Below are 10882 nucleotides of genomic sequence, written 5' to 3' on the forward strand. Positions count from 1 at the left end.
CAGACTCAAAATTTCAGGTCCCAATGTTTCTTTAGTCAGTAACAGTCGCAATAATGCAGTTAACGTTTGGAAAGGCAGTTCCTCAGACAGTATCTGCATTTTGTATGTGAGTCTGTGTTACTTCTGTGAGTTTAAATGTAGTTTAGAAGTCCCTAAGAAAGTTCCATGGCCTTAGTGTGCTGCACAAGAACAGGTGTTGTGGAGTTATAATTTGTCGCCACCTTCCTCTGTTTTAGAGTAAAGACTAACAAGATAGCTAGAATATGTGACGACAGAGGTGAACTGTTGGTAGGCAAAACGAGAACTTTTGGAGAGAATAAGGCAGGTCAACAGTGGAAATTTTTGGCGGTATAATAATATCCTTTAAGGGTGTGAATTTTTATAAGATTTAATAACATACCAGCAAAAAGCCCTTGTGTGGACACAGTTATACCAGCAATTTTTTGCTGCTACAGTTTATTTCATTTGGGGAAGTAGCATAAGCTATTCTGGCCAAAAAAACCCACCTCTTTTGCCTGTATACGCTGTCTCCACTGCGGGTGGAGGTTTGCATATGCGGAAATGCCGGTAATAGCTACTATACTGACAAACCCTTTCTTGTGCAGACCGAGGCTTGGCTATATGAGGAAGTTAGTGCACAATAAGCTAGGGTGTGAATTTAAAGTGCACGGTCTTCTCCTCTCTAACTCTCTGTGGAATGACACTCCTCCAGTGCACTGAGTGCCCTCAGTTAGCTTAGAACGCTTCCAAAGGGCATTAAGCTAATGCCCACAAAGGAATGCTTAGGGCAGGTCTACACTTAAAATGCTGTATCAACGCAGCTGAGCTGCTGCAGCACTTAAGTGAAAAAGCTCCTAGGCTGACAGGACAGAGCTCTCCTGTTGGCGTAGCTAATCCACCTCCCCGAGAGGTGGTTGCTATGTCAACAGGAGAAGCTCTTTCACCAACATAGTGCTATCTACATAGGGAGTTAGGTCAGTATAACTACGTCACTCAGGGGCATGGATTTTTCACACCCCTGAGCAATGTAGTTACAAATGACATAGGTCTGTAGTGTAGACCTGATCTTGGTCCACAGTAAGAGTCTATACACAGGGAATTAGTGCAGAGTGCCTAGTGTGCATTACCTAGTGTACACCAGCTACTGCAGGCTTTTTCCCTGTGTAGACAAACCCCAAAAGAAAATTAACCCAGTAGCTGAATCTGCAACTTCAGACCAGCACCTGGACCCACAGTAGAAGAGACCAGACCAGGAATTCCTTGCCGTATCAAAGAACAGGATGCTGGGAACAATCATCACCAGTCAGTTAATCACGTTGATAAAACAGACTAGTCCCCCTTCCCCAAAAAATTAAGGAGTACAGGAAAGATCAACTCATCTGAGAGACTTTAGTCTTGTCTACACGAACAATTAGACCATGGCAAACTGGGGTTGCTAATCTATCCTGCCCTACCTTGCTGTGGTCTATCTGTCCATGTATACCCTGCTCACGTGTGTCAAGACTTCATTAGAGCATTCTGATCTAGCTCCCTTTGGAAGGAGCTCAAAGCACATTAACAAACTGTTAATGCATGTCAGCAGGGTGTACACTGACAGTAAGTCCACAGCAGGCTAGTGCAGGGTAGATTCACACCCCAGCTCGTGGTGGGCTAATTGTTTTTGTATCCAAGCCCTTTGTATCTTAAAGACCGCACAGGAGCCTTTCAGTAAGGACTACTTACAAAACAGGGGAAAGGAAATCAGGTTTATTTAGATTATTGGTGATTTGTTATGATGTAAGTTGTACACAGCAAGGAAGCAATATCAGCTGTTTATAGGCAAGGAAATGCTACATTCATGTTTTGTGGGTTTAGGAATGTACGTTAATAATGGTCTAAATACAGTCCCTAGCACTGTGCATGTCCTTTGCTGAATCACCTGAATTTTGCCAGCACTACGTGGAAGCACTGCACACATGATCAGCAGCTGATCACTTATTTTCCACTAGGGTTTATGATTTTCCCCAAGAAGAGGATGCTGCGGGTATGCCTATCAAAAATCATCAGCAAGAAGGGCCTGTTGAATTTAATTCGAGGAGGAGCAGAAATTTGACCAGACCTCCATGAAATTTCCACGACAGTGACTCCTGCAGCCTCAGTGCCGTTCTCATGAACATTCAATACAGCCTTGTGAATGACCTGCAAGGAAATGAAGCAAAACATTACATTGGCTATTGAGCCCTGAATAATAGCAAGAGATAAATTTGTTTATTTTTAAAACACCGTTCTTTAGAAAATCAACTGTTAAGAATCAGCTAGGATAAGGCCAAGTCTACACTGCAAAGTGTGTTGCTGGAATAGCTAGGTTGGCCGCACGTGTGAAAAACCCACACCTCCTAGCAGATATAGCAATGCCAGTGTAGAGGTAGCTAAGCTGATAAAAGTGCTTCTGTTGGCTTAGCTAACATTGAGGCGGTGTTAGTATGCTGGCAGGAAAACTCCTTCTGTTTACCCCTTTTTCCAGATCATTTATGAAGATGTTGGACATCACTGGTTCCAGTCCAGATTCTTGGGACCTCCCTCCATTCTGAAAATGGATGATTTATTCTTACTCTTTTTTTTCCCTTTTAACTGGTTACTGATCCATGAGAGGTTCTTTCCTTTTATCCCATGACTGCTTACTTTGCTAAAGAGCCTTTTGTGATGGACCTTGTTAAAGGCTTCCTGAAAGTCAAAGCACACTATACCCACTGGATCACCCTTGTGTACATGTGTGTTGAGCCCCCCACCAAAGAATTCAAAGATGTTGGTGAGGCATTATGTTGATGGTTGGCAGAATACGAGATTTTTTAAAAATAATGTTGATGGATAATATCAATGTTTATTTTTAAGCATTTTTCTATATTGATTTATTTACATTTTCATAGTTGTGCAAAATTACAAGTTTCTACGCTTTTTTCTTTTTATTCATTTACATTTTCACAGTTGCAGGAAATTATGGGCGGGGGGCCGATAATAATTATTTAGTGACAGTAAATGTTGAGATTCAAAGTGTTATCCCTTTACAACCATTGAAACACAAATCGTCAACATCACGTGTCCAAACATACAAAGTAAATATCCTTAAATCATTCTCTTACACATTCTCAAGGAACATTTTTTCTTACTCTGCCTAGCCATTAATTTAGATTATCATTGATGGAAATTTTTTTTTTCATTGGTTTGTGTGACTATGGTTAAATCGACATTTATTGATAAAAATGTAGTCCTTCCAAGTAGAGCCATGTGCGGGTACCAACTGATATCCATGGATGCAGATATTCATGGATATAAATCGATATCCACTGAACTGCAGGACTCTCCCGGGAACTGCAGCGGCGAAAGGAGCAGAACGTGGGGCTGCTGCTCCCAGGAGCTAGCGCCTAGCGCTGGCAGCTCCTCTGGGTCGGCTGTACTACCCCCAGTCGCGGCCACTGCGAGTGGGCACCAGGCTCACCGGCAGCTGTCCCTGGTCGCACTCTTGTGTTCAAGCAGCATGCCCGCCCCCAGACAGGAGATGCAGACAGCTGTGTGGAAGAGATGGGGGCAGGGCTGCAGGCAGTACAGCCACGCCGGAGGAGCTGCTAGTGTGGGGCCCCGGCTCCTGGGAGCGGCAGTCCCACGTTCTGCTCCTTTGGCTACTGCAGTTCCTGGGAGAGCTCTGTGATTCCGCAGATATTTATATCCACAGATATCTGCATCTGCGGATATAAATTTGTATCCGCGTAGGACTCTACTTCCAAGCCTATCTCTAATGAGAGTTAGAGAATATTTTGCCAAGTCCAATTTGTTACCTTTTAATAATTCTATATAATGGCCAAAATATTATTTTATTTTGTACTTGTCTTTTCCTGATGTCCTCCAGCCTCTGTACACATGTGTAATCCCTTCTAAGCATGTTAATTCTCAATTTTAGCAGAGACAGACTCTCTTTGTCCCCTTTTCTTTGTACCCACTGGTGTCGGAGTGAGTTTTGCCAATGAGTTCAATGAGAGCAGGATCAAACCCTTCAATGTTATAAAATATAAATGTAACATTTGTAGGAACAGACAAATCCATTTGTTACCATCTTTGTTTACAAACTTACTTTTGAAACCTTTAGTTCAGACTTTTCAGTGATCCCAGACAGATCAGCTTGGTCAGTGAACACATCGATCACACCCATTTTCTGAAATATCTCTTTTATGTCATAGGTACCAGAAACGGAAAATTTTGGAATGTGCAGATATATTGTTCTGTTAAAAAAGAAATACAGAAAATTTCTGGCAAATCGTCTCATTCAGAGACCACTACAGAATAGGGTCAAGTTGGTGGCACTTGTATTTTCCTCTCAAACTGTTAAAGAGTCTGCGTGCTGTATTTGACCAGCAGGTTTGAACAGTGTGTTTGAGGAAGGACTGAGTATCTATGGAAGAGAGTTCCTTGTCCAAGGCCTATATTCTCAACTATACCACTTTATGCAAGATTCTACTGTAGTTCACTCATTCTGGAGCTATTTTATGATGGCCCTGGGCCTAGTGTAGATTAGAGAAGCCTTGGTAGTATTCTAATTTCGGGCAGCAGGTTAAGGTGCTCCAACAGGCCATCTGCCACCTGGCAATTGCCAGAGTGGAGTAGTATTCTGGCCATGCCACATACAAGTCTCAACAAGTCCCCTGTCCAGGGACATAAGGAAACCTGTGGCAAGGTGTGGTGGCAAAGGTGCCCGTGCCAGATGCATACTCCCCACTATCAGGGAATTCATTGGTAAGTCTCTCAGTATCAGTATCATTAGCCCCATTTTACAAATGGAGAAACTGAGGCCATGTCTACACTATGGGTGCTACAGCAGCCTAGCTGTGGTACTGTAGCTATGGCTCTATAACCCAATAGTTAGACTCAGCCAACAGAGGCAGAAGGACTTTGTCAATCACTGTAGGAACTCCACCGCATCAAGTGATGGTAGCTAGGTTGATGGAGGATTTTTCCATTGATCTAGCTGTGTCCACACAGAGGGTTTGGTTGGCATAGCTACAGCACTTTGTGGATTTTTCATACCCCTCAGCACCAAAGCTATGTCGACCTAAATTTTAAGTGTAGACCTGGCTTGGGGCACAGAGAGATGGTCTCACAGCAGATGAGTAGCAAAGCCCAGAAAAGGACCCCAGTCATCTGACTCCCTGCTCAGTGCCTTCCCACTGGACCACACTGCCTCTGCAGTCAGTACAGAGAGTGACAACTTGGTGTGTGTAACTTAGACCTGGGTCACCTTTCCCCCCAAGTAAAACACACGGGAGGAACCTAAGTGTATGTCTACACTGCAATAAAAGATCCACAGCATGGCTGCAGCTGGCCCAGGTAGACCCTCAGGCTGATATGTCAGCTCTGAGACTCCGCAAGGTGTTGGGTCTCAGAGTCTGGACTGCAGCCACAGTCCACACACAGTCCAGTCACAGTCCACACTCCAGCTCTGCCTGAGTCCCACGAACCTAAGTCACTGACACAGGATGTGAGACTCCATGCCACGGGTTTTTATTGCAATGTAGACATACTCCTAGAACAGTGGTTCTCAACTGTGGTCCACCGCTTGTTCAGGGAAAGCCCCTGGTGCGCCGGGCCGGTTTGTTTACCTGCCGTGTCCGCAGGTTCAGCCAACTGCGGCTCCCACTGGCCGCGGTTCGCCACTCCAGGCCAATGTGGGCTGCGGGAAGGGCGGCCAGCACATCCCTCGGCCCACGCCGCTTCCTGCAGCCCCCATTGGCCTGGAGTGACGAACCGCAGCCAGTGGGAGCCGCGATCAGCCAAACCTGTGGATGTGGCAGGTAAACAAGCCGGCCCGGTCCACCAGGGGCTTTCCCTGAACAAGTGATGGACCACAGTTGAGAACCACTGCCCTGGAGGGTAAGTTTGGACTAAGGTTCCATACCCTGCCCATCACAGAACCCCCATGCTCTAGTACGTTTTCTATATAATCATCACAGGATCATTGGGAGAGCATAGTATTCTGCTTCTCACCTGGTGAGAACTCACCTAGTCCCCATGCAGACCCTGATCCTGCCACAGAAGCAACAGACTGTGTATGGCCCTCATCACTACACTACCTGAGTGCCTCACAGTTAATGAATAAATGTTATTTTCACCGTTCCCCTGTGAGGGAGGGAAGTATTATCTTCATTTTACAGATGGGGAACCTGGGCAAACATCAGATAAAGTGACCTGCCCAAGGAAATCTGTGGATGAGCCAGGAACTGAACGCAGGTCTCCTGAGTCATAGTTCAAGGTCCTATCCACTAAATCATTCTTCCCATCTGCCCCTTTTCATGAAAGGAAAGGGAAGCCTGTTCTTTAAGGGGCCCTCTGTCTGCAGATTTCAGCTGAACTATCTGCTCTTAATAGTTTGTTTTCATGTGAGATTCTGTCCTAATTTCATAGAATCATAGAATATCAGGGTTGGAAGGGACCTCGGGAGGTCATCTAGTCCAACCCCCTGCTCAAAGCAGGACCAATCCCCAACTAAATCATCCCAGCCAGGGCTTTGTCAAGCCTGACCTTAACAAAAACCTCTAAGGAAGGAGATTCCACCACCGCCCTAGGTAACCCATTCCAGTGCTTCACCACCCTCCTAGTAAAAAAGTTTTTCCTAATATCCAGCCTAAACCTCTCCCACAGCAACTTGAGACCATTAGTCCTTGTTCTATCATCTGGTACCACTGAGAACAGTCTAGCTCCATCCTCTTTGGAACCCCCTTTCAGGTAGTTGAAAGTAGCTATCAAATCCCCCCTCATTCTTCTCCTCTGCAGACTAAACAATCCCAGTTCCCTCAGCCTCTCCTCATAAGCCATGTGCTCCAACCCTAATCATTTTTGTTGCCCTCCTTTGTTGCAGTAAAACATTTCTTAATGTAGCTGTAGCTAAAAGATTACCTTTCTTTGAAGGCCTTTTTCCATTTAGACAAAGTTTTATTCATGAGAGCTTTTTCCACCTCCTTCATTTTTCCTTCATCAGGCAGAATAAACAATGCGACAGCCTTTCCGCTGTAAGGTATTTGCACCAGCCAGCAAGACAGCTCCTTATCATAGTGATGTTTGTAACTGCCCTTGCGGTACATCATATTAACTTTAACAGAGGTTTCCCCATCCACAAAAAAATCCTCTTCTTTTGTGTAAAAATAATTAAAGGGCTTTTCCCAATCGGCTTATGGCAAAAAAGAAAGAGAATGCAATTGAATATACTGCAAAAAGGAAATATTAGTATGAATCAGACTAATTCAAGTGCACTAAGCCCACAGGATCTGATCCTGCACCTTTATTTACAGCAAATTTGTTTTATAAGTTGATACACCTCTCGATTTTATGAAGCTAGGCTTTAGTGCTATTCTCTTAGATGATTAAAGGCCACTATTAACTGATAGAGTTATGAACATCATGTCTAAACTGAGCCTGTATATATCCATCAGATTAATATATGTTGCATAGAATTGTAGGTATTTGCTTCAAAATCAGTTTCTTCCACTCTTATGTGAGGAAAAAAACACATTTGCAATCTTATAGAATGACTTTCCAGATTGGAGTATTTCCCAGATAGAGCAATTAACAGGCCCAGCAATGATGACAGGGTCCCTTCATTTAAAATATAAATTGAAATTTTATTGTCCTAGATTTTAGTCAACCTTCCATAGCTCATGGTTGCAGTAAACGCCCACGTTATAACAGCTCTTACCTTTAAAGAAAACGTAGTTAATGAGAATCATTACAGTGAGTGGATCAAGATCCTGGACTAAATCAACAATTTTCCCGTGGCTTTTCTTCTCAATGTAATTATTGATCTGTTTCACAGCATTGGTAGAATTGTTAAAGTCACTAGAAAAAACTTCTGATTTATAAAAGTTTTTAACATCTTCTAAAAACTTTTTTAGTGGTTTCAGTGTCTCTCTTAGGAAAAGGGCATTTCCCATATTCAGCTGGATCTCCCTGTCTGGACGGTTTAGCGCACAAATGAGATGGCAAAAGCCTTCATGTATCTCCTTTTCCTGAGTCTTGTTCAGGTCAAAGGTGAGTCCTTTGTGAATCTGATTCAGAGTAGCTGATTTAGCCCCAAGTGCCAGCATTGCAAAGGCAGTAGAGATGCTTATGGGAGAGAAGAAAATATTTTTGTTAGCTGCCTCTGATATAACTTGCTTGTAAAATCTAAATGCGAAGTCAATATTGCTGGGGGCCAGTTTGAAGTAGGCCTTACTTTCACATGGATAAACTTCTTCAACAGGGCAATTGTGTTCCCTGGTGGATGCATCTTTATGACCATCCCAGTCATTGCGATGATCAGGCTGGCGATGACAATGACTGACTGCTTGAAGTCCAGTCAGTAACAAACACACAGAGAGGGTGGGCTTCATTTTCCTTTGGATTTATTCTGTAAAATATTTAGATTTACAGAAGTTAGTTAAGAAAAGTATTCCTTTTTTCCTGTGTACTATGAGATCTGTTGCTTACTATTCAGTGATTAACACCTGTCATGGAATCCACTGGAGCTACACTATGGATGAATTTGTCCCACTGATATCACATTCCAGGCCAGTTCATAGAACTCACCTTTCCAAGACACAAATGTTTGTATATGGCCTTTTTAATCTGTCACAAAGAGCCAGAACTAATGACAGCAGGGCATGGATCTAGAAACAGATTCCTTTCTCAAAAATGTAAAAGGCTCACTTTCAAGATTTCACATTTCAGATGCCAATAACTCTCAGAAGAAATATATGCTTCCTGATAAATTTGTTATGAGATCACATGCTCTCTCAAATGAGATAGCTTAGATCGTATTAAGGTTCATATAAACTTGCAAAAGACTGAAAACTTTCAGAACACCTTTTCCCAGTAAAACTTGGATTACAAACAGAATTTACTTTTATAATCTACACTTCAGGATTGCTGTTGCTGCTATATTTGCTTCCACAGTTTACCAAGTCATTATAAACTGCTAATTCAATAAAAATATGCTATAAAACACAAGGTGCAGTGTTCCCTACAGAATTCATGCTTGGGTTTCTACTGCCAATGACATCCGATGAAGTGAGCTGTAGCTCACGAAAGCTTATGCTCAAATAAATTGGTTAGTCTCTAAGGTGCCACAAGTACTCCTTTTCTTTTTGCGAAGACAGACTAACACGGCTGCTACTCTGAAACCTATTTTTGGTACAGTTTCCGAAAAGGCAAATACAATGGAAGGGTCATTAATGGATCTCTGGCAATAATCTCTCTGCAGAGGTCTACATGGCTTCCTAGTATGTTTTGCTGCCATTTTAGTCAAAATGTTGATAGTTTCCCATCATTTAAAATATAAACTGCAGTTGCTTTGTCCTAGCTCCCTCCTCCACCCCTTGAGGAATTTATACTGGCCCCTTGAGTGTTTTGTGCATTTTTGTTTTTTTTTTAAAACAGAACAGGGTGTTCTCTTTACCTGTTACAAAGTCACCCCCATGGAAACTAAATAATTCCATAAACTAAAGTGCATATAATACAGATAATCAGAAATCAAAGGGATCCAAGGAAAAAGTAAGACAGTACTCACAGTACATTGCAAAGGATCCTACTGGGTCCATCTGATCTGGACTGCTCCTTGCTCTATTAATTATTGCTGAACAGCAGTGTTCTCCATTAATCATTAATCAGATCAAATAAAAATTAGGAGAGAGGATGCAGAGCAAACAATGATGAAGCTTGTTTTTCTGGGACATTTTGCCCACCTTTCACCCATGCAGTGCAGATTCGAGCTACAAGCCAGGGACGGCAGAGGGCAGAAGGAACAGGGTTTCTTGCTGGCCCCCTTGCCTGCAGAAGCCTCCCTATGCAAACAGTATGTGATTGGAGCTCCACCAGCACTGAAGTGTTTTTGCCCAGAAGTGGCCACTCTTCACAATATGCTTTCCTGGGCCAGGGCCTAAAAGCTGAACGCGTTATTGGGGTTCAGATGATCATAAACTCCCAGCAGAGAGATCAGAATGTGCTCCCTAGATGAGGAATTCAGTGACAGCACGTCATGGGAGACAGCCATGCTGGAGTGGGGAAATTGTACCCTGGAATCCACGCACACAGCTTTCTTTGTGTGTCTGACTGGAAAGCCTCTGACGGATTGGGGACAAATTTCCGAGTCGCACTACAAACTGCATCCTTCTCCTTTTTTAATATACCCCCCATTCTCATACGGTAGAGGAGACAATAAATGTAAGATGGGTCATTTTGGCCCAGATCCTCAAAGATATTTAGGTGCCTAACTCCCAGTCTGGGCCTTTTTTACTCCTTTTCACAAGTGATTTTTTTTCTCCTCTCCACAGATTTTGCTGTTCACGCATTTCCTGCCTGGGACCTTGTTCACATTAGACCTGAGAGCAAATCTATGGCTAGTGTGATTAGAACTAGGATTACTGGTGTCCTTTACACCAGTGTCAGAATTTTCCAATGGTTTTCTATGGTCAGTTTGGTAGTTTGCATTGCCCACGTGTTTATTTTAAAATAACTCTCTGGAGACTCATTTTCTAAAAGGATTGTGTGCTCGTGGACAGGCATGTGAAAGGTCCTAACTGCTCACCTGGGTGGGATTTTCAGAAGTGCTCAGTGGCTCCTCACATAGTCAAATTGCTGCAGGGCCACAGAGGGACAATAATGTTCCCTCCCTCAAATGGAGGCTAGGGGCAACAAAGGTATAGAGGAAGTGGAAGACAGCAAGCAAAGATGGAAGGCTGGAGAGCGGGGCTAAATGTATAATGAAAGAGTGCCAGTATGAGACGCCAATCAGACAATGTCTATTGCTCTATGAAGGAGTTAAGGAGTCAGCCAATGCCTATGAATGAAACTCTGCCCAGATGTGTGGACAAATGAGGACAAAGAA

The 10882-nt window shown here is 43.3% G+C and overlaps 1 protein-coding gene across 1 annotated transcript; it reads right to left on the reverse strand.

Moving 5' to 3' along the window:
• Positions 1 to 1974: 1974 nt before the first annotated feature.
• On the reverse strand, positions 1975 to 8390 carry LOC140913905 (alpha-1-antitrypsin). Its single transcript, XM_073350713.1, has 4 exons — positions 7718 to 8390; positions 6922 to 7192; positions 4106 to 4253; positions 1975 to 2178 (listed from the first exon to the last, which is right to left on the reverse strand). The coding sequence occupies exons 1-4, from the start codon at positions 8388 to 8390 to the stop codon at positions 1975 to 1977; spliced, it is 1296 nt and encodes a 431-aa protein (XP_073206814.1).
• Between the last annotated feature and the right edge of the window lie 2492 nt (positions 8391 to 10882).

This window comes from Lepidochelys kempii, chromosome 6 (assembly GCF_965140285.1).
Source record: "Lepidochelys kempii isolate rLepKem1 chromosome 6, rLepKem1.hap1, whole genome shotgun sequence".
Classification (NCBI taxonomy): Eukaryota; Metazoa; Chordata; order Testudines; family Cheloniidae; genus Lepidochelys; species Lepidochelys kempii.